The sequence below is a fragment of the Erinaceus europaeus genome, chromosome 3, assembly GCF_950295315.1.
Source record: "Erinaceus europaeus chromosome 3, mEriEur2.1, whole genome shotgun sequence".
In the NCBI taxonomy this organism is placed as follows: Eukaryota; Metazoa; Chordata; class Mammalia; order Eulipotyphla; family Erinaceidae; genus Erinaceus; species Erinaceus europaeus.
In genome coordinates this window covers 846,703-870,499 of record NC_080164.1, presented here as the reverse complement: position 1 = coordinate 870,499, position 23,797 = coordinate 846,703, and the positions used below count along the sequence as shown (strand labels likewise).

Genomic DNA, 23,797 nt, shown 5'->3' with positions numbered 1-23,797 from the left:
AACAGCACAGGGGAGCGGGCTTGGCAGAGACACTAGACACACACTCACTCACTCACTCACACTCATTCAAACATACTCACACACACACTCACTCACTCATACACACACACACACTCAGACACACACTCACACACACTCTCACACTCACATACACTCACACACACTCACACACTCACTCAAACACACACACACTCACACTCTCACACACACACTCACACTCTCACACTCACACACACTCACACTCACTCAAACACACACACACACTCACACACACTCAGACACACACACACACTCAAACTCAGTCACACACTCACACAAGCACTCTAACTCACACAAACTCACACACATACACTCACTCACTCACTCACAAACTCACACTCAACCTCACACACACTCACTCTCATTCATACACACACACAAACACATAAACACACACTCACTCAAACACACACACACAAACACACACTCACAGTTACACACACAGTCACACTCTCATTCACTCACACTCACACAGTCACACTCTCACTTAAATTCACTCACACTCACTCTCAAACACACTCAGTCACACTCTCACTCTCATTCACTCACTCACACACACTCACAGTCACACTCACTCTCACTCACACACTCACACACCCTCACAGTCACACTCTCACTCTCATTCATTCACTCACACACACATAGTCACACTCTCACTCTCATTCACTCACACTCACACACTCACTCACTCACACACACACTCACAGTCACACTCACTCTCATTCACTCACACTCACTCTCTCACACAGTGTGGATGTCCTTTATCTGGTCATCTCCAGCAGGGCCATCACAGCAGCTCAGGGCTGCAGCGCACAGTCAGTCCACCGCTTCCAGCAGACAGTTTGCTCCTTTTTTTCTTTTTGATAAGACAGAGATGAAGTGAGAGGGAGAGACAGACGCCCGCAGCCCTGCTGCACCAGTCGTGAGCTTCTCCCTGCAGGCTCGAACCCGGGTCCTTGTGCGCTGTGACTGTGAGCGCCTGAGGGGGTACCTTAACCTGGTCCCAGGCGTGAAGCATGTGCCTGGAAGCTGGCGGTCTTACAGACCGCTCAGTCACTAATAAGAACACAAAAGGGCCACACTGACGATCCTGAAGGTGAAGGGGGTCACAGCCATGTCTTTCCTCGCTCTCATGACGCCAAGTGGCGAGGCCACAGGGTCTGGCTCTACCCACTGCCACCACCAGAGCCTGTCCCCACCCTCCGCCAGTCCTGCAGTGGCTCTCCCACGGGCAGAGACACGGACTGGCTGTCACTCCATGACAGTCTGCCTGCCTGTCGGTCATGTCATCTGTCTGTCTGTCATCTATCATCTGTGTCTATCACCGGTGTCTATCATTTCTCTGTCATCTACGTCTGTCTTTCATTTATATCTATCAGCTATATCATCTATCTATTATCTATCTCTCTATTTATCTTTCTATCTGTCTGTCTGCCCATTTTTCCTATGGTCCTGCCCTTTTCCTTCCCAAGACACACCAACAGCCACGCTACTTCCCAACGTCCCTCCTCCCGTCGTCTCCCTCAGGCCCGTGAGGTGGGTTCAGAGCCCCCCACCCCCACCCCCGTTCATGTTCGGGTCACCCACTCCCGCTGGGTGTGGGCAGAACCGGGACCTCCCGCTGCATGTATCTGAGCCCGTGTCCCCGCCTCGCTGCTGCGCCGGGACTCAGAGCGCCTGGCGGGCAGGGCCGGGCCGCCCATGGAGACTCACTTGTTCCCGACCTTCACCACCAGGTTAGGGTCATCAATGAGGGCGGGGTTGTCCACGAACTGCTGGTAGGACACGGCCTGCTCCAGGAACGCGTCTGGGGCAAAAGAGGAAAGCCTTATGGAGAGCGCACGGGCCGGCTGCCACCGCCCTTCACGGGGGCCTGGCTGAGGATGGGGGAGGGGGCAGCCTGGGGTGCCCTGACCAGACGGGCTCAGAGTGGGCCAGGGAGGACTCAGGTGGCATGGCTGTCGTCATGGGGACCATCAGCCCGGGCCAGGGAGTGACCCTCGGGTCTCCACGTGCTCCAGGCCTTAGTGTCACTCGGCAAGGGAGTGACCCCTGGGCCTCACTGTCAGCCCGGCAAGGGAGTGACCCCCTGAGCCTCACTGTCAGCCCGGCAAGGGAGTGACCCCTGGGCCTCACTGTCAGCCCGGCAAGGGAGTGACCCCTGGGCCTCACTGTCAGCCCAACAAGGGAGTGACCCCTGGGCCTCACTGTCAGCCCGGCAAGGGAGTGACCCCTGGGCATCACTGTCACCTGGCAAGGGAGTGACCCCCTGGGCCTCCGCGTCCCCACAAGCCTGTGTCACCTGGCAAGGGAGTGACCCCCGGGCCTCATTGTCATCCCGGCAAGGGAGTGACCCCCTGGGCCTCCACATCCCCACAAATATCACTGTCAGCCCAGGCAGGAGTGACCCCCGGGCCTCAGCCTCCTAGTCTGTAGAGGGGCAGGGCAGCCCCCTCCCCTGCCCAGTGGGCAGCTGGGCTCTGGTGCAGGTGTGAGTGCACAGTGCAGTGTCCCCTGAACATCGAGGCCAGGGGGACAGGGGTGGTAGGGCAGGAAGCCACGACCCCAACCCCAGCCAGGACACGGCCGCCGGCCATAAGGTACAACTGCATGACGGGTCGGGGGGGGGAGGAGGGGCACTGGCCGTGTCACCCGAGTCACTGCGCTGCGTCCAGACGCAAGGACGCAAGCCTGGGGAGGTGCCGTGGACGTGTTGTGCTGCCCCCCAGGCCCAGGGACCCCGGGCTCTCTGCACTGACCACCCGCACCGCTGCTGCGCTGTCTGCGGGTCCATGAGTGTGCTGGGGCCCCGGCCTCGGGCGGCAACGGCTGCGGCACTGACCACTGAGCCGTCTCCCTGCACCGAGCATCACTGGCACCCTGCATGTTGGGTCCCTGCAGGGCTGGCAGGGGCAAGGAGATGCGCCCCACACGGCAAACGCACTGAGTACCAACACCACCCCCCCCACACACACACACACACACACACACAGTCCCGCTGTCCCTGCAGCCGGGGGAAGACCCGTGAGCCTCCCTGAGCCTGTGGAGTCTGGGCACCAAGGTCACAAGCTCCTCGGCAGGGAACCAGGGTCCACCTGACGGCCCAGCCGGCACTCCTGCCGGTGGCCAGCAGAAGACACCCTGGGACAGACCTGCAGCCCCTGCCCCACCTTGCTGACCCCCGGGCACAGCTGCCCCCACCTTGCTGACCCCCTGGGCACAGCTGCCCCCACATTGCTGACCCCCTGGGCACAGCTGCCCCCACATTGCTGACCCCCTGGGCACAGCTGCCCCCACCTTGCTGACCCCCTGGGCACAGCTGCCCCACCTTGCTGACCCCCTGGGCACAGCTGCCCCCACCTTGCTGACCCCCTGGGCACAGCTGCCCCCACCTTGCTGACCCCCTGGGCACAGCTGCCCCCACCTTGCTGACCCCCTGGGCACAGCTGCCCCCACCTTGCTGACCCCCTGGGCACAGCTGCCCCCACATTGCTGACCCCCTGGGCACAGCTGCCCCCACCTTGCTGACCCCCTGGGCACAGCTGCCCCACCTTGCTGACCCCCTGGGCACAGCTGCCCCCACCTTGCTGACCCCCTGGGCACAGCTGCCCCCACCTTGCTGACCCCCTGGGCACAGCTGCCCCCACCTTGCTGACCCCCTGGGCACAGCTGCCCCCACCTTGCTGACCCCCTGGACACAGCTGCCCCCACCTTGCTGACCCCCTGGGCACAGCTGCCCCCACCTTGCTGACCCCCTGGGCACAGCTGCCCCCACCTTGCTGACCCCCTGGGCACAGCTGCCCCCACCTTGCTGACCCCCTGGGCACAGCTGCCCCCACCTTGCTGACCCCCTGGGCACAGCTGCCCCCACCTTGCTGACCCCCTGGGCACAGCTGCCCCCACCTTGCTGACCCCCTGGGCAAAGCTGCCCCACCATGCTGACCCCCTGGACACAGCTGCCCCCACCTTGCTGACCCCCTGGGCACAGCTGCCCCCACCTTGCTGACCCCCTGGACACAGCTGCCCCCACATTGCTGACCCCCTGGGCACAGCTGCCCCCACCTTGCTGACCCCCTGGGCACAGCTGCCCCACCTTGCTGACCCCCTGGGCACAGCTGCCCCCACCTTGCTGACCCCCTGGGCACAGCTGCCCCCACCTTGCTGACCCCCTGGGCACAGCTGCCCCCACCTTGCTGACCCCCTGGGCACAGCTGCCCCCACCTTGCTGACCCCCTGGGCACAGCTGCCCCACCATGCTGACCCCCTGGGCACAGCTGCCCCCACATTGCTGACCCCCTGGACACAGCTGCCCCCACCTTGCTGACCCCCTGGGCACAGCTGCCCCCACCTTGCTGACCCCCTGGGCACAGCTGCCCCCACCTTGCTGACCCCCTGGGCACAGCTGCCCCCACCTTGCTGACCCCCTGGGCACAGCTGCCCCCACCTTGCTGACCCCCTGGGCACAGCTGCCCCCACCATGCTGACCCCCTGGGCACAGCTACCCCCACATTGCTGACCCCCTGGGCACAGCTGCCCCACCTTTGCTGACCCCCTGGGCACAGCTGCCCCCACCTTGCTGACCCCCTGGGCACAGCTGCCCCCACCTTGCTGACCCCCTGGGCACAGCTGCCCCCACATTGCTGACCCCCTGGGCACAGCTGCCCCCACCTTGCTGACCCCCTGGGCACAGCTGCCCCCACCTTGCTGACCCCCTGGGCACAGCTGCCCCCACCATGCTGACCCCCTGGGCACAGCTACCCCCACATTGCTGACCCCCTGGGCACAGCTGCCCCACCTTTGCTGACCCCCTGGGCACAGCTACCCCACCTTGCCGACCCCTCAGCACAGCTGCCCACAACTTGCTGACCCCCTGGGCACAGCTGCCCCCACCTTGCTGACCCCCTGGGCACAGCTGCCCCACCTTTGCTGACCCCCTGGGCACAGCTGCCCCCACCTTGCTGACCCCCTGGACACAGCTGCCCCACCTTGCTGACCCCCTGGGCACAGCTGCCCCCACCTTGCTGACCCCCTGGACACAGCTGCCCCACCTTGCTGACCCCCTGGGCACAGCTGCCCCACCTTTGCTGACCCCCTGCACACAGCTGCCCCACCTTGCTGACCCCCTGGGCACAGCTTCACCCACCTTGCTGACCCCTGGGCACAGCTTCACCCACCTTTGCTGACCTCCCTGAGGTCACTCAGGCCCCCGCAGAGGGAGATGGCGATGGAGGGCAGGTCTCGCAGGCTGTCCGAAGTGCTCTCCACACCGCTGTCCACGCCGGAACTGCCCAGCGACTGGGGAGAGTGTCTGGCTGACTGGGCCCCACTGTCGCTGGCAGGCTTGGGGAGACCGCAAGGGTCCTCGCTGGGAGGGGAGAGGGTGGTTGTGAGAATGTGCCTGGCACAGGGGGCCTAGCAAGGCCCTGTCCTCCGGGGCCCTCTAGGACACACTCTCTTTTGCTTTAATTGCATTTGTTTGACAGGACAAAGGGAACCTGAGAAGGGGAGAGACGCAGAGACCCCTGCAGCCCTGCTTCACTGCTCGTGAAGCTCCCTCCCTGCAGGTGGGGACTGGGGGCTTGAACCCGGGGCCTCGTGCACCACCACGCAGCCCCTCAGGACACGCTCTCCACCAAGGATCGGCCGCTGCTGAAAGAGGAAGTAGGTTCTCAGAGGCCTGGGTCCCCCCTCCTTGTCCCTCACCCTCCCTGAGAAATGGCAGCCGGCTTTCCCAGGAGGCCACGGGGCCACTTATAGCAGCCACCCACTAGCCTGTGGGGCTGCCTGTGCAGACTGTCCCTCCACCCTGAGACCTGTCTGATCCCAGGACCCTGCTGGCTAGCTAAGGCTCTGCACCCAGCACCCCACACAGCTCAGAGGGTGGGAGGGCAGGCGGGCCCAGGGGGGATGGGGAGACAGCCCCATGGAGACAGCCCCAGAGAAACAGCCCCAGAGAGACAGCCCCAGGGGGATGGGGAGACAGCCCCAGGGAGACAGCCCCAGAGAGACAGCCCCAGGGAGACAGCCCCAGAGAGACAGCCCCAGGGGGATGGGGAGACAGCCCCAGGGAGACAGCCCCAGAGAGACAGCCCCAGGGAGACAGCCCCAGAGAGACAGCCCCAGGGGGATGGGGAGACAGCCCCAGAGAGACAGCCCCAGGGAGACAGCCCCAGAGAGACAGTCCCAGGGGGATGGGGAGGCAGCCCCAGGGAGACAGCCCCAGAGAGACAGCCCCAGGGGGATGGGGAGATGGCCCCAGGGGGACAGCACCCAGGGGGACAGCACCCAGGTGGATGGGGAGACAGCCCCAGGGATATGGGGAGACAGCTCAGAGAGATGGTAACCAGGGGCCCAGAAGTCCCGCCCTCCCCGGGCTCTGTAGCTCAGCCCTGCTCCCACTGTGTGTGGCCTGTGAGAACAGAGGTGGGGGGCCGGGTGGGGCGCAGGAGGTAGGTGCTCACTTCTTGGGGAAGTACAGGGCGGCCATCTCAGGGTCCATGTCCGTGAGCTCGTCCAGGTAGACCCCATCAGCACCCAGGTGTCTGCTGCGCTTGTCTGCAAGAGCGAGGGGCTGGCTCAAGAGGCGGGGCCAGGGCTCAGGGTGACTCTGCCCCCAGCACCCACAGCTCAGGGTGACTCTGCCCCCAGCACCCACAGCTCAGGGCAGCACTCTGCCCCCAGCACCCACAGCTCAGGGTGACTCTGCCCCCAGCACCCACAGCTCAGGGCAGCACTCTGCCCCCAGCACCCACAGCTCAGGGTGACTCTGCCCATAGCACCCACAGCTCAGGGCAGCACTCTGCCCCCAGCACCCACAGCCCAGGGTGCCTCTGCCCCAGCACCCACAGCTCAGGGCAGCACTCTGCCCCCAGCACCCACAGCTCAGGAGTCAGAGGGAGCAGAGCACAGAGCACATGTGGACCTCACTATGAATTGCAACTTCTTTAAATGTCTTTAAAGTGTCACTGCAGAGGCTGGAAGTGGGCCTGACTGAGGCCCGGCACCAGTCACGTGACTTCCCCATCCATGAAGAACTTGGGGGTACTGAGCGCTCAGCACTCTGACAGTGTCCACTGCGACCGCTACCTAGTGGAGAAGGCATTCCCGAGCGCCTGCAGGCCAGCGCAACAGGGCAGGGCTCCCAGGGGCCCGCGGCTGCAGCTCCGACAGGCTGTGGCCTCCGTGGCCCTCAGGAGGGGCTCTGCCAGCACAGGGCCCTCCAGCAGCATCAGAGCCCCACAGGCCGCCGGGCCGGCAGACGCCAGCCACTGGGTGCACCCACCACGCACCCTCGGCATTCCAGCACAGGCTCTGCCCGAGCCTCTCCTGCCTGGGCTCTGAAGCCCCGAGTTCAACCCCCAGCACCACCAACAGCCAGAGTGATGCCCTGGTTTACAAAAGGGTCCATTCTTCTTCTAGCGTTTGCAAAAAAGGTCCATATCTATTCATTATTCCAAAGAGAGAGAAACAGGGGGCCACGATGTCACCGTGACCTCACGGGGACAGGACACGTGTCCTGGTGAGGCCCCGCTGAACAGAGGCGGCAGGATGGAGGCCGCACCACTCGGGCTGTCTGCTCCACTGTCCTGAGAGAAAAAGCAGGACAGAGGCTGAAAGTGGGGGAGGGAGAGAGAAAAGAGGGAGAGAGAGAGAGAGCAGGAGAGAGGGGCTGAGGAGAGGGCCGGGGTGAGGGAGAGAAAGGGGGCACAGAGGGAGAGAGGGGGTGAGGGAGAGAGAGAAAGGGAGAGAGCCAGAAAGAGAAGGAGAGAGAGGGAGAGGGGCTGAGGAGGAGAAAAAGGGAGGCAGAGGGGGGAAGAGGGTGAGGGAGAGAGAGAAAGGGAGGGAGGCAGAGGCAGAGATAAAGGGGGAAGGAGGTGAAGAGAAAGGGAGGGAGAGCAAAAGAGAGTGGGGGTGAAGGGGAAGAGAGGGGGTGGAGGGGAGAGCGAGCGTGGGGTGCAGGGGAGAGAGAGGGAGGCTGAGTAGCCAGGGAGGGAGAGGGAGTGCCCACAGCACCAAGGGCCTCATGGTGGAGCTGGTTCTGGCCTGGGCCCGGCATGGCATGGCGGCAGAGTCCTGGAGCTCCTGCCAGAGTCCCAGTCAGCTGTGAACCCTGGGAGCCTATGCATGCGGGGAGGGGCTCCTTCCCTCCTTCCCTGACGCCTGACCCCCAGCCTGTGCATGCGGGGAGGGGCTCCTTCCCTGATGCCCGACCCACAGCCGGGGGTCCCGTCGCCCTCCCCAGTGCCGCCTTTGGTTCTGAACCCCATCACACACCTTTCTTCCTAACCGGGGAGTCCATCTTGCAGGCGGCCAGGGGCCGGGGGTCCGGGCGCGGGGCGGGGGCTGCGGCTCCCAGGGCCTCCAGGTCCTCGTCGCTCAGGCTCTGCGAGTCTGGGGGCACCGGGTCGCTGAGCGTGTCTGAGGACTCGCTGTGGAACGCCTCAAAGTGGGTCTGCTCCCTAGTCTTCCGGCCGCTCAGTGGGCTGGAGTCCTTCAGCTTGTGTGGAGATGGCTGGAGGGAGGGAGGGAAGGAAGGAGGAGGGGAGGGAAGCGGGGAGGGAGACAGGGAAGGAGGAGAGGGAGGGGAGGGGGAGAGGGAAAGAGGGAGAGGGAGAGAGAGGTCAGGCCCAGTCACCACCCGCAGGACCCTGTTCCCCCGCCCCCACCTTCAGCAAGACCCTGAAGGCCCAGGAGCTACGTCCACACATGCCCAAAGGTGCAAACACCAAAGACAGGGGCCGGGAGTGGGAGAGCACACATCACCACAGGCAAGGCCAGGGTTCGAGTCCCGCCCACCGGGGAAGCTGCATGAGCAGCAGAGCAGAGCTGCGGGAGTCTCGGTCTCTCCCTCTCTGTCTCTAGCCAAAACAAATAAGTAAAATGAAAAGGGGGGAAAAGTTGTTTGAAAGCGAGGGAATGAGGCTGGGAGTGGCTGTGAGCCGGTCTGGCCGTCCGTGCGCCCACCCGTCCATCCGTCCAGCGGGAGGCAGGAGTTCCAGCGGGGGCTCCGTGGGCAGAGACTAGGATGTGGGCACAGGCCCAGAGCCTGGGGCTCTGGGGGAGGGGGGTCCCGGGCTCAGCCCTGCTCCCAGGCCGGGGCCGAGGCCCAGGGACACGTCCACCCTGACCCGTTCCCCGGCCGCTGCTCCGCTGAGCCTCTCCTGGCTGAGCGTCCACGGCCACCACCACGTGCCCCCGGTGTGAGGGAGGGAGCAGTGCCCGTGTGGTGTGGGCGGCACTCGGAGGGGAAGGTGCCACTTCCGTTCACTCTCAGCTCAGACTCTTGGAGAAACCAGAAACGTCTGCGGACCTGGGGTACAGTGCGGGAGCTGGGCCCCCTTCTCCCAGGAGGGAAGCCGCCTGGGGTCTGTGGGCAGCCTCCACGCCTTTCCTTTCTTTCTCCCTCTTCATCCCACGTTAGAAAATTGGGAGTTGGGTGGGCGGCAGTGGCAAACAGACTAAGCGCACAGGACACCAAGCACAAGGATCCGGTTCGAGCCCCCGGCTCCCCACCTGCAGGGGGGTTGCTTCACAAGGGGTGAAGCAGGTCTGCAGGTGTCTGTTTCTCTCCCCCTCCTCTTTCAATTTCTCTCTTTCCTATCCATTAAAATGAAAAAAAAAAAAAAAAAAAGGCTGCCAAGAGCAGTGGATCCGATGTGCTGGCACCGAGCCCCAGTGACTGACCAAAAATAAAAAAATAAATAAAACCAAAAGAGGTGGGAATATTTTTTTCTACAATAATACCAGGACATCTGTATTATAAACTTACACGCTTTAAAATTTTGGGCGGGGTAGAGAGCATAATGGTTCCACAAAGAGACTCTCATGCCTGAGGCTCCAAAGTCCCAGGTTCAATCCCCCACACCACCATAAGCCAGAACTGAGCAGTGCTCTGGGGGGGAAGTAGGGATGGACTGAGTGGTGGCACACGTTACAATGCACAGGTCTGGGTTCAAGCCCCATCCCCGCCTACACAGGAAGCTTCAGGGGCGATGGAGCAGGGCTGCAGGTGTCTCTCTCTCCCTCGCTACCTCCCCCTCCCTCTCGACTTCTGGCTGTCCCTATCCAACAAATAAAGGTAACAAAAACTTGTGTGTGAGAGTGTATGAGTGTGTGAGTGTATGTGTGTGAGTGTGTCTGTGTGTGTGTGTGAGTGTATGTGTCTGTGTGTGTGCGTGTGCGTGTCTGTATGTGTGTCTGTGTGTGTATGTGTATGTCTGTGTGTGCACGTGTGTGTATGTGTGTGAGTGTGTATGTGTGTATGTGTGTGAGTGTGTATGTGTGTATGTGTGTCTTTGTGTGCATGTGCGTGTGTAAGTGTGTGAGTGTATGTGTATATGTATGTGTGTATATGTATGTGTGTATGTATCTGTGTGTGTCTGTGTGCATGTGCGTGTGCATGTGCATGTGCTTGTGCATGTGTTTGCGCGTGTGTTTGCACGTGTGCGTGTGCTCCAGTGTAGCCTGCACTCAGCCACGCTGTGGAGTTTGGACCCTGAAGCAGCGTCAGTGCCCCCACTCTCCACGCTAAGATGCCGGACGCTAAGGCCTTGCAAAGCCGGAGCTGCTGCTGGGGGTGGAGGGCTGGCATGCAGGGACCCCAGGACTGAGGACGCCCCCTGGCTCCTGCACTTACTGCCGGGTGACTGACTCGGGCTCCGTCACCCCAGCCACGGAGAATGGACCCTTCCCCCCAGCAGGGCGGGTGGGTGGGGGGCACGCACCTTGGCAGCCTGGGGCAGCTCCCCCCAGAGCCACAGCACCTCCATCCGGTTCTTCTGTGCCGCCCTCTCAGCGCACTTGCTGACCAGCTCCGAGTCACTCTTGGGGGTCGAGGGCCGGGAGCCTGAGGGGCTGAGAGAGCGGATGCATGGGTGGGGTGGAAACAGAGACTGTCCTTTCCCCAGACTTCCGCTCATAATTTGATCGACTGAATGACTGATGGACTGACTGACTGACTGACTGACGAGAGAGGAGAAAGAATTACAACATCACTGCACACACGCAGCCTGGAAAGCAGACCCGGACGGGACCCGAGCGCACAGCTCGCACTGCCGTCCCTGCCCTGAGCCCAGGCCACACGGCCCGGGCAGGGGCCTTCCCCAAGTCCCACCTGCTCCTCACATATCCCACACGCGGGCGAGGCCTGGGCGACCTTGCCTCTACCTCCCACCAAAGGCAAGTAAGGCAGTGGACAAGGCCACCTTTCAGAAGCGAAAAGCAAAGACTGATTCCCTGGAAGGCCCGTCCCTCCCCGCCCTGCCCAAGCTAAGCCTTCCCGCAGCCTGATTCCAAACTCAGCTCCCATCTGCTAGGAGCCATGTGGGGCGGGTGCCCGGAGAGTCACAGCGAAGGCACCTGCTCACCTGCTCCAGCTCCAAGACAGAGAAGAGGCCACAGACGCTCAAACCTGCCTCCAGCCAAAGCCTGACAAAACTCGACTCCCAGGAGGGCTGGATTGCCCTTTCCCCTGTGACAGCCCCCTGCACCCTGTGACAGCACCCTGTGCCCTGTGACAGCACCCTGTGCCCTGTGACGGCACCCTGTGTCCTGTGACAGCACCCTGTGCCCTGTGATGGCACCATGTGTCCTGACAGCACCCTGTGCCCTGTGATAGCACCCTGTGCCCTGTGACAACACCCTGTGCTGTGACAGCACCCTGTGTCCTGACAGCACCCTGTGCCCTGTGATGGCACCCTGTGCCCTGTGACGGCACCCTGAGCCCTGTGACGGCACCCTGTGCCCTGTGATGGCACCATGTGTCCTGACAGCACCCTGTGCCCTGTGACAGCACCCTGTGCCCTGTGATGGCACCATGTGTCCTGACAGCACCCTGTGTCCTGTGACGGCACGCTGAGCCCTGTGACAGCACCCTGTGCCCTGACACAGAACCCTGTGCCCTGCGATGACACCCTGTGCCCTGCGACGGCACCCTGAGCCCTGCGACGGCACCCTGAGCCCTGACGGCTCCTGTGACGTCTAGTGCCCAGGGAGCCTTCCCTGCTCTGAGTTAAAGCTTCCTCTCCACACCATCCGAGCTGCACTGGTGGGTTTGGAATGGCCACCGGGAGCCAAGGAGCTACAAGATTCTCCAAGAATGGAAACAGCTCCAGACAGGATCAGGAGGGCCGGGCTGGGCACACCGGCTAAGCACACCTACTACCGACTGCAAGGACCCGGGTTCGAACCTCTGTTCCTCACCTGTAGGGGTCCACTTCACAAGCAGTGAAACAGGACTGCAGGTGTCTTTCTCTCCCCCTATCTCCCTGTCCTCTCCCTCTGTCCTATGTAATAAAGTTCAGAAAAAGAGAAATAAAGATGAAAAAAAAGGGAAATAATGGCCTCCAGGAGCAGTGGATCTGGAGTGGCATCGAGCGCCAGTGGTAACCCTGGAGGCAAAACAAAAAGGACAGAACAAGATACACCCTCAGTCCTAGCGTGGACTCACTGGCATCCTGCCGGACTGCACCGCGCCCCCGAGGGGGCAGGAGGGAAGCAGCCAGGCCCTGCCTGTGGCCCTGCTCCTCCCGCAGACCCTCCTGCCACTGAACTGACTGACCCTCACGCAGCATGGGGTGGGCCGAGCTGACACGGGAAGCCAGAGACGGTGGGGAACACGCCCCATCACAGGCCTCGCCGGCCAAGGGCGCTGTTGGACTCGTCTGACCCAGTGCCAGTGTCCACTACCCTGCAGCCTCACCCCCTCCTCTGCCCTGCAGCCTCACCCCCTCCTCGGGCCAGTGCCGTTCCCCAGAAGGCCAAAGGGAGCCCAGGGCCTCCGCGGGGAGCCTGTGACCAATGTCCACCCGCCCTTCCTGCAGGGTCGGCATGGAAACAGTCCTTCTGTATGTATTTATCATTGGCGAGTGACAGAGAAATCAAGAGGCAGGGGAGAGACAGAGAGGGAGACAGACACCACTTGTGAAGCTCCTCTGCAGGTGCGACCAGGGGCTGGAACCCAGGTCCTTGTGAGCTGTCCCGTGAGCACTTACCCAGGGGCAACACCGCCCGGCCCTGAAGCAGTTCCAGTCACTGGCTCCCCACCTTCAAAGTGCAGCTCCCAAACCTCACATCCTGTTTGAAAGGTTCCTGCTGTGGCCGGGGGGGTGGGGGTGGGGGGCTTTGGGTAGAGCCCTGGACCTTCAAGCATGAGGTTCTGAGTTCAACCCCCAGCAGCACATGCCAAGGGGATGCTCCGGTTCTCTCTCTTCCTCTCTCTCATACGTTAGTGACTTAAAAATAGAAACCTGGCCGGGTGGTGGTGCACCTGGTTGAATGCACAAGCTATGTTGGTATGCATGAGACCCCTTCTGTTTCATTTGGTTTAAATCCCCCCTGCTTAACACTATTCTATTTACATAACCACTTCATTCTATTTACATAACCGCTGTTAACAAGTTCCACCCTCCCTCTAGGGCATTGGTGGTTCTATGATAGGATTCTCGCCTGCTCCAACCCCTCCTTGTCACACTCTGCCCCCTCTTTGTCACACCCTGATTTTCACCAGTCACTTTTCTCTCCACCCTCTCTATGTCACATCCTGTTTCCACCCTACTTGGGAAGTATATATAAAGACAGCATTGTGAGTTTTAGAGTACTGTACTGTACTTTGAGTTTAACTTAGCTCGTCTTAGATTGTGCTGCGTCCTGCATGAATAAAGAGATACTGCCTACAGCTCAACCATGAGTCCCTGGTCGTCTGTTACCCGCCCATGAAGCCAGCCCCGCGAAAACAACCTAACCCGTCGAAAACAACAAAGCTACAGTGCACAAGGACCTGGGTTCGAGCCAGGGGGGAAGCTTCAGGAGGGGTGGAGTAGGGCTGCGGGTATCTCTCTGTCTCTCCCTAGCTCCCCCTGCCCGTTCAATTTCTGTCTCTAGCTAATAAATAAATAAAATTCAAAAAGTAAATAAAAACAAGCTCCTCTTGATATGTCATCATATGATAGCTGCTCTCCATTTTGTCAGAAGTTCTTTACACAGGGGGTCAGGCGGTAGTGCCGCGGGTTAAGCGCACATGGCGCAAAGCACACGGACCAGAGTAAGGATACCGGTTGGAGCCCCCAGCTCCCCACTTGCAAGGGAGTCTTTCTCTCCCTGTCTTCCCCTCCTCTCTCCATTTCTCTCTGTCCTATCCAACAACGATAACATCAATAACAACAACAATAATAACTACAACAACAAGGGCAACAAAAGGGAAAATAAATAGTAATAATGATAAAAGAAGTTCTTTGCACTAATCAGCCAGGCAGAGGCACACCTGGTACACCACACACATGGCCAGGCACAAGGACCCGGGTTCAAGCCCCCACTCCCCACCTACAGGGGGAAGCTCATGAGTGAAGCAGGGCTGCAGGTGCCTTGCATTTTTTTTTTAACTAGTGATTTAACATCGATTCACAAAATCATGGTAACAGGGTCTAACTGCACCCCGTCCCCACCACCAGAGCTCTGTGTCTCCATTCCCTCCACTGGGAACTGCAGAGGTTCTGCCAAGGTCACAGATATGGGCTAACTATTATTTTTGTAACTACCTGTATCTATACAGATACCCATTTTTTCCCCTGTGGTCCTGTCTTCTCTTTTTTTTTTTAAATAGAGTGCTGCTCAGCTCTGGCTTATGGGGCTTTTGAGCCTCAGGCATGAGTCTGCTTGCATCACCATTATGCTATCTACCCCACCCTCCTCTCTTCCTTTCTGAGTCACACCTACACCTGTTACTTCTTCCGAATGTCCTTCCTTTCTTCCTCCTCCTCCTCCTCCTTCTTCTCTCTCTCTCTCTCTCTCTCTGTTACTACTTCCAAATGCCCTTTCTTCTTCCCTCTTCTCTCTCCAGGTCCTGATGGAGTTGGAGTTCAGAGCACTCTGGTCATCTCCCCATCACATCTCCCCTTTGGGAGGATGGACCAGAATCTTTATGGGGAGCAGAAGGCGGGAGGTCTGGCTTCTGTCATGGCTTCTCCACTGGACATGGGTGTTGGCAGGTGGATCCACACCCCCAGCCTGTGTCTGTCTGTCCCTAGTGGGGCAGGGCTCTGGGAAGGGGAGGCTGCAGGACACATGGTGAGGGCGTCTGCCCAGGGAGGTCAGGATGGCGTCGTGGCAGCTTCTGCAACTTGGTGGTGGTGGCTTAGTGAGTTTCTGAAGAAATCCTGGTTGTATTTTGTTGTTTTCAGATGGTTTTTTCATTTTTTCTCTCCTAGTTTCACAGGAGAGCAGTCTTCACTAAGCAGCTAGCTACCAGGTCAAGTCTCCACAGCCTTCTTGACTTCTGCCATCTCCCGTGAGGCAAATGAGTGCTGCCTGGGGGTTGGGCGGTGGCCCACATGGCAGTGCACAAGGACCCGGGTTCGAGCCCCTGGCCTCCACCTGCAGGGGAAAAGCTTCACAAGTGGTGAAGCAGGGCTGCTAGTGTCTCTGTCACCCTGTCCCCCTCTTCCCCCCCCCCATATATATATCCCTCTCTCCTCTCAATTTCTCTTTGTCTCTAGCCAATAATAAATTCTTTAATATAAAAAATCAGTAATAAAAATACAATTTTAAAACGGATTTCTGCCTGCTCCTGCCTGTCTGGCATCAGAGACCCACAGGCGGTCTCTGAGAGAAGCACTTGGCAGCAGCCACTCAGCAAGGACTCAGCTTCACCTGCTCCGTTTTCTGTGGGGCAGCTGAAGCTCGGGCCGCACCCAGGCCAGGCCACGGGGCAGAGTCTCAGAGCTCCGCACCAGAGGAAGCCACGGGCCTGTGAAGCGGAGCCTGGGACCCATCTCTGCCAGCCTCCAAACTTGTGCTCTAGACAACGCCGTGGGCCGCAGCCAACGGCCATTCAGAACAGTCCAGTGAGCCACTTTAGCATGTGTGGACATGACCCACAGTGGGACCCCAGGGGTATTTTACTGGCTTCTTGGTCGACCAGTCCAGAGGCAGAAGGAAAACACCAGATTCCCACTTGCTTATTTTTCAAAGCACAGCACCAGACCCAGGGAATTCCAAGCTCCACCACCGACTCTAGAGTCAAATTTGATACGTCAACAAAGTCTAGTAAGGTGCTGGGGCCGGGCAGGGGCGCACCTGGTTGAACACACACAGCACAGTGCGCAAGGACCCGGGTCCAAGCCCCTGTTCCCCACCTGCAGGCAGAAAGCTCCGGAAGTAGTGAAGCAGGGCTGCAGGCGTCTCTCTGCCACCGCACCTCCCCTTTCCCTCTCCATTTCCCTCTGTTTCTATCCAATGTTATAAAAATAAGTAAAGTAGTGTTTTTGAAAAAGCTTGGTATTGTACAAACATCTGCGATGAGAGAGCCTTTCACAGCCTGTGTGTATTCCCCTTATAAGTGATTTGGTTAGTCAGAGAAGTCGACTGGTTAAGAGTTAAGAGCACAATTTCCACTTCATGTCAGCAGTGAGTTTTCTGTGTGATTAGTTAGGTTAGTGGTTCCGTACATTTGCAAGAGGTTAACATCACCCTTGTGAACGACACCCAGTGGGGACAGGAGCCCGGCTACCTTTCCGAAGCAGGTAAGTGGGAGGTGTCTGCAGGACAAGAGCTAGACAGGCCTCCCTGGGCCACGGCCACGAGACCAGGGGGCGTCCTCTGGCAAGCTGGGAGGGCGCTGGGGGCCGGGAGAGGAGGGAAAAGGCACAAGTCAGTGAGAGAGATCAGGCCGCGAGCGCCTGCTGCAGGACACAGAGGGGACGCAGCCTCCGGGGCCCTGGGGGCGCCTGGCAGCCGCTGAAATCCACAGGGAGTCCCTGAACCACAGAAACAGGCGGGCGGGGAGACTTCACTGCCGGTGACCCCACAGCCCAGGAAGGGCGCCTCCCCCTGGCTAGGCTAGGGCGCGGAGCTGGGCCCAGCAGACAGGATTGGTGATGGCAGCTACCCACTGTCTCTAGAGAAAACACAAGGGGCCGGGCAGTGGAGCACAGGGCCAACAGCACATGTCAGCACGCGCAAGGACCCGGGTTCGAGCCCCCACTCCCCACCCGCAGGGGGGAGCTTCATGAACACTGGAGCAGGTCTGCAGGTCTCTCTCTCTCTCTCTCTCTCCCTCTCCTCTCAATTTCTCTCTGTCTTATCAAATAAAAATAAATTAGAAAGAAAAAACTGAAAGAAAAAAAATGGCCTCCAGGAGCAGTGAGTTCATAATGCCAACACCGAGCCCTAGCAATAACCTTGGAGGCAATAATAATAAACAAATAATAAAGATAAATTAAATCTAAAAATGAATAAAATAAAATCTCAGGAAAAAAGAAAAGCACAAGGCCGCATGCTATGTACACGGGATGACCTTAGCAGAGGTGAGCTCCCATCACCTGAAGTGACTGGTGTTAGGAGTCTGTGTGTTGGTTTGGTTGGTTGGTTGGTCGGGTTGGTCGTTTTCTCCAGAGCCCTGCTCAGCTCTGGCCGATGGTGGCTCTGGGGATTGATCCTGGGGCCTCAGAGCCTCAGGCAGGAGTCTGTTTGCAGAACCAGTCAGCTGTCTCCCTCCTTGGGAATTTATAAAGCAAAATGTGAAAGGCAGAAACACATTCTGGACTGTGGTTAAAAGTGTAACTGCAGGGGTGGGAGGCAGCTCGCTGGAAGGGCTCCTGTCTGTGACCTGCAGCGACCCAGGTTCAAGCCCCCAACTGCCACATAGCAGACAGGGGACGGACTCAGTGCTGTGCTGCCTGTCTATCCGCACAGCCAGTGCCCGGTGGCCAGGCTCCACTCGAGGCCAAAAACATTGTTTCAGTGACTTTTTATGCTCACTAGGGGTTCATACTGGGGCTGACTCAGCCCAAGAAATGCAGAAGAACGGAGGGAGGGAAGGGAAGGACAGAAAGAGAAAGACAGATGAGCAGAGGGAGAGAAAGACAGAGATAGAGAGAAAGACAGAGATGGAAGTAGGGAGAGATGGACAGAGAAGGACAGAGGGAGGGGAAAGACAGGGGAGAGAGGGAGGGGAGGAGAGGTCACAGGACTGCAGCTTCCCTGGGTGTCCATCTGCAGGGCTCAGGACGTGTGGACACACGGACACCCGCCCAGTGGTTATCCTCTTAGTTTTCACACTGAGTTTCAACCCTTCTGAGCGGATGAGTGGCCAGTCCCAATTTGCACGTTTCATAAAGATACACTGATTTTAAGACGTGGCTGCCCAGGGGGAACAAGAGAGTGGGGCCGGCGGCGCACGGCTTGAGCACAAGGACCCAGGTTCAAGCCCCCTGGTCCCCACGTGCACGGGGGATGCTTCACAGGTGGTGAAGCGGGGCTGCAGGTGTCTTGTCTGTCTCCCCCTTCCCTCTCGATGTCTGGCTGTCTCTATCCCATAAATAAAGATAGTTTTTTCAAAAAAAGAAGAAAGAATGGAGAGTGTGTTGTTGCTTTGGGAGGGCAGATGCTAAGAACATGATCAACAGGAAACTCCTGAAGACAGGGGACACACGCCAGCATTCTAAAGGAAGCATCTGCGTCTGGAGACGCCAACTCCAGGTTCATAAATGCAGCCGTCAACTGGGGATCCTCGCCATGTCATGCTTCAACTTGCTAAATGAAAAAAGTTTAAATAAATCTGTCTTGAACTTAAAAAAAAAAAAAAACAGGCCGATTCTGAGCAGGCTGGCAGAGCCCCGCACTGGGATGCGCACGCAAATCCAGGGCAGGCCCTTATTTCCCCTCACACGTGCAGTCCGTCCAGCCTTTCTGAAGACAGCAAATAGCTCAGCTTTTCTCAGTCATTCTGCTGGGGGAGGGGTAAGGGCAGACAACACAGCTGGCACATGGGTACAGTGTCCCAGCTTCCTGCCACAGCGTCCGCAGGACAGCCTCACCCGACTAAGGTCCCCTCCCTCCGTCCGCCACCACGCAGGCCACCACGCACCTGGAGCCCGAAGCCCTCCTCCCGCCAGGCCCCTCCCCTCTCCCAGAATCCTTTGCTTCACTGCACCATCTTTACTTTCTGATTGATCACTTACTGAAATGACTTACTCTCCCGGGTCAGGTGAAGCCTGTCAGCACTGTTACCCTTACCAGTTCCTCACGCTCCCTCGGGGAAATCTAAATGCCGTGGTGTTGTCTCTCTAAGACAGGGCCAGTGAGCAGGCAGGCCAGCCCAGCCAGGGGACTCCCAGGACACTGGGGGCCCTGGCACCCTTGCCCCCCCCCCCCCCCGCCCGCCCCCGACAGTCAGGTGCCGTCTGTCCTTCTCCACCGTCAGCACCGGCAATCACTCCGGCATCTCCTGCAGGAGGCAGCTCTGGCCAAACGGGAGCAGGGGCGGTGTTCCCAGGAGCCGGGCTCAGGCAGGAAGCCGGGGCAGCACGCCAGACCTCCATTTTAAGTCAGGACTGACTCGAGCCTTTAAGTTCAGCACCCCGTTAAATGCACACGTTACAGCGCACAAGGACCCGGGTTCAAGCCCCCGGTCCCCACCTGCAGGGGGAAGCTTCACAAGTGTTGAGGCAGGGCTGCAGGGGTCTCTCTGTCTCTCTATCTCCCCCCCTCTCAATTTCTCTCTCTAATCCAATAATAAGTTAAACAGATGCTTAAAATAAATAAACAAAAGATCAGTTCAAAAATATAAGGGTGCTGGGGGCCAGGCGGTGGTGCATATGTTACCAAGCACGACGACCCGGGTTTCGAGCCCCTGCTCCCCACCTCTCTCTCCCTCTCTACCTCCCACTCTGCTCTCAATTTCTCACTATCCCCACTAATAAAAATTAAGGGGAAAAAAGGGGAAAAAAATCGCCACCAGGAGCAGTGTGTCTGTAGTGCTGGGAACAAACCACAGCCATAACCCCGGAGGCAGAAAAGCAGAAAGAAAAAGAAAAAAACAGGGAAAAGGCCAAAGGGACGGGGAGGATCCCGGATCCCGGCACCTGCCGGCTGGGGCTCGCGTCCTCCTGCGCAGGGAGCCAGTGCCGTGTTCAGCGTGAGCACGGTCCCCACAGACGCCATGGGCCACTGCCACTCAGGGCTTTGCCTTTCTTTTCATTCGCTTGGCCACCTAAAACTCCTGCTTCGTTCCCATGGGGCTTCCACTGACCCAGCCGGGAGCTTCCACTGGGAAGCCGCAGAGAAGGGCCCGTGTGCTACGTTCTCTCTGCCCGGGAACAGGAGACAGAGCCCAGAAACCAGCCCACTCCCCTGTGGACGTCAAGTTGAAGGCAAAGGGACCAGAACCCCTGGGGGGTGCGGGCAGGGGGTGGGGGTAACAGCTTCTACAGATGCTCCTGGGAAAACTGGGCGGACACACAGACAAGACTAGAACTCAGAGCTTCCTGTGACCTAAAGGCCTCTGGACTTTTGTTTCTTTCTTTTCTTTCTTCCTCCCTCTCTTTCTTTTTTTGTATTTATTTATTACCTTCTGTTGCCCTTGTTGTTGTGTTTGCTATAGTTATTGATGTCGTTGTTGGATAAGACAGAAATGGAGAGAGGAGGGGAAGACAGAGAGGGGGAGAGAAAGAGACACCTGCAGACCTGCTTCACCGCCTGGGAAGCGACTCCCCTGCAGGTGGGGAACCGGGGGCTCGAACTGGGATCCTTACGCTGGTCCTTGTGTTTTGCGCCACCTGTGCTTAACCTGTTGCGCCACCACCTAACTTCCTTCCTTCCTTCCTTCCTTCCTTCCTTCCTTTCTTTTTCTCCATGGTTATCTGTGGGGCTAGGTACCAGCACTATGAACCCACTGCTCCTGGTGGCTATTTTTTCCATTTTATTGGGCAGGACAGAGAGAAATCGAGAGAGGTGAGGGGAAGAGACAGACAGACACCTGCAGACCTGCTTCACTGCTTGTGAAGTGACCCCACACACACACACAGGTGGGGAGCCGGCGGCTCCAACGCGATCCCTGCTGGGGTACTTGCACTTGGTACTGTGTGCGCTTAGCCGCCCGGCCCCAGCCCCAGCCTCCCCGGCAGTGAGCTGCGCCAAGCACCCTGGCTGGTGCCACAACTCCGGGGCCACTTGCGGCTTCATCTCAGGAAAGCGATGTTCTCCGACCAGGGGGAGTCCACCAGGACCTAGCCCCACTCTGACCCAGCTGACCCCAGCTGACCCCAGATGATCCCAGATGACCCCAGGGCCCCAGCTGACCCCAGATGACCCAGATGATCCCAGATGACCTCAGGGCCCCATGCTGACCCCAGCTGACCCCAGCTGACCCAGATGATCCCAGATGACCCCAGGGCCCCACGCTGACCCCAGCTGACCCCAGATGACCCAGATGATCCCAGATGACCCCAGGGCCCCAGCTGACCCCAGATGACCCAGATGATCCCAGATGACCCCAGGGCCCCACGCTGACCCCAGATGACCCAGATGATCCCAGATGACCCCAGGGCCCCACGCTGACCTCAGCTGACCCCAGGGCCCCACACTAACCCAACCTGGCCCCAGGGCCCGGAGCCCGATTGCAGCTGGGAACAGCGCAGAAGGACTAGCACGGGAGGCTCGGTGCCCAGTCCCGCTGGCAAGGAGCACTAGGTGACCCGCGAGGGCTACCCTCCTCCCCGTCCGCTCAGCAGGCGGGAGCCCTAACTGCCACCCCAGGCCATCGGGCTGAAGCTCGTGACCCCCGGCATCGCTTCACGACCCGGACACCCCCCGAGCACGCACAGGGCCTCACCTGGCGCCGGGCGACCACTCTCTGTCGGAGCTGGGGTACGAGGCCGACTGAGGGTAGGTCAGGACCAGGGGCCGGGTCTCCTTCGGAATCTCATCTAGGAACGGTGGCGTGTCGCTGGCGACCGCTCTGGAGGGGAGACAGGGAGTCGAGAGGTGACCGGCGGGCAGACACGCTGCGCCTCGGGGAAGGCCAGAGCCAGCGCTCAGGACACCCGCAGCAGAGGGCATGTGTCGTGTCCTCCGTGTGCGAGAACCGGGCCCCAGCTGCCATCACAGGGCTGCGCCCTCACATTCACATCACAGGAGGAAGCCAGAGGCCGCGATGGTGAGGACATGCTCACACAGCACAGGTACAGCCGCTGAATTGATGGCGCCTGGGCCCAGGTGGTGGCGCACCTGTCCCCATGCACAACGACCCAGGCTCGAGCCCCCGGTTCCCACCTGCCGGGGGGAAAGCTTCACAAGTGGTGAGGCAGGGCTGCAGGACAGGCAGAGGCCCCGCCCACACCGACAGAGACCCCTCCCACACCGACAGGCAGAGGCCCCGCCCACACTGACAGAGACCCCTCCCACACCAACAGGCAGAGGCCCCGCCCACACGGACAGGCAGAGGCCCCGCCCACACGGACAGGCAGAGGCCCCGCCCACACCGACAGGCAGAGGCCCCTCCCACAAGGACAGGCAGAGGCCCCGCCCACACCGACAGGCAGCCAGGTGCAGCCCTGCTGCTTGCTGGGTGACAGCTGTCCTGCAGGTCACAGCAAGTGGGTCCTGTGGAAGCACATCACAGGGCAACAGCGGTGACTGGCACCTGTCCTGCCTCTGTTCTGGAACTGTCTTTTTTCTTTTTAAGTTTTTTCTGGTGGCTTAATAGTGATTTACAGAATTGTAAGATAGCAGGGATCCAGTTCCACACATTCCCACCCCAGAGTTCTGCGTCCCCAGGCCAAGATACGGGCTGACGGCATGACTCTCTCTCTCCCTCTCTCCCCCATGTTAACAGATGCATGTGTGCTATTTATTCATTTATCCGGGGCTTTATTTTAATCAGGGATTCACACTGACTTACATGATGGCAGGCTGATCCCCCACCCTCACCCCAGGGCTCTGTGTCCCTCCGTCTCTCTGAGCCGCATCTGTCCGTCTGACCACTAACAGCCAAGGGCCTGCTGCCCCGCCTTAGCTGAGCTGTACCAGACAGACAGCTGTCGCCAGAGACACACAGAAGACTGGGCAGTGCTGGGCGCAGCGAGGGTGGAGAGGGCACCATCCTGGGGAGGGGGCCCTACAGCCCCCAGCCCCCTCCACCACACACCTGTGGACACACCTGTAGCCCCACTGCCCCTCAGGCCCCCACACACACCTGTAGACACACCTGCGGCCCCGCTGCCCCCCAGCCCCCACACACACCTGTAGACACACCTGCGGCCCCGCTGCCCCCCAGTCCCCACACACACACCTGTAGACACACCTATGGCCCCGCTGCCCCCCAGCCCCCACACACACACCTGTAGAAACACCTGCGGCCCCGCTGCCCCCCAGTCCCCACACACACACCTGTAGACACACCTATGGCCCCGCTGCCCCCCAGACCCCACACACACACCTGTAGACACACCTGCGGCCCGCTGCCCTCAGCCCCCACACACACCTGTAGACACACCTGCGGCCCCGCTGCCCCCCAGCCCCCACACACACACCTGTAGACACACCTGCGGCCCCGCTGCCCCCAGCCCCCACACACACACCTGTAGACACACCTATGGCCCCGCTGCCCCCCAGCCCCCACACACACCTGTAGACACACCTGCGGCCCTGCTGCCCCCCAGCCCCCACACACACCTGTAGACACACCTGCGGCCCTGCTGCCACCCAGCCCCCACACACACCTGTAGACACACCTGCGGCCCCGCTGCCACCAGCCCCCACACACACACCTTTAGACACACCTGCGGCCCGCTGCCCTCAGCCCCCACACACACCTGTAGACACACCTGCGGCCCCGCTGCCCCCCAGCCCCCCCACACACACCTGTAGACACACCTGCGGCCCCGCTGCCCCCAGCCCCCACACACACACCTGTAGACACACCTGCGGCCCTGCTGCCCCCAGCCCCCACACACACACCTACAGACACACCTGCGGCCCCGCT

The 23,797-nt window shown here is 59.9% G+C and overlaps 1 protein-coding gene across 1 annotated transcript in view; it reads right to left on the bottom strand.

The window, feature by feature from the left end:
* LPIN1 (lipin 1) overlaps positions 1-23,797 on the bottom strand; it is a 253,692-nt gene that overhangs the window by 23,160 nt on the left and 206,735 nt on the right. The window contains exons 6-13 of the mRNA XM_060187994.1: positions 21,647-21,772; positions 16,544-16,651; positions 10,764-10,893; positions 8,314-8,551; positions 6,501-6,594; positions 5,214-5,404; positions 1,753-1,846; positions 857-895 (exon numbers count right to left, since the gene is read on the bottom strand). Coding sequence (XP_060043977.1) covers positions 857-895; positions 1,753-1,846; positions 5,214-5,404; positions 6,501-6,594; positions 8,314-8,551; positions 10,764-10,893; positions 16,544-16,651; positions 21,647-21,772 — 1,020 coding nt within the window. The remainder of the gene's footprint in view (positions 1-856; positions 896-1,752; positions 1,847-5,213; positions 5,405-6,500; positions 6,595-8,313; positions 8,552-10,763; positions 10,894-16,543; positions 16,652-21,646; positions 21,773-23,797) is intronic.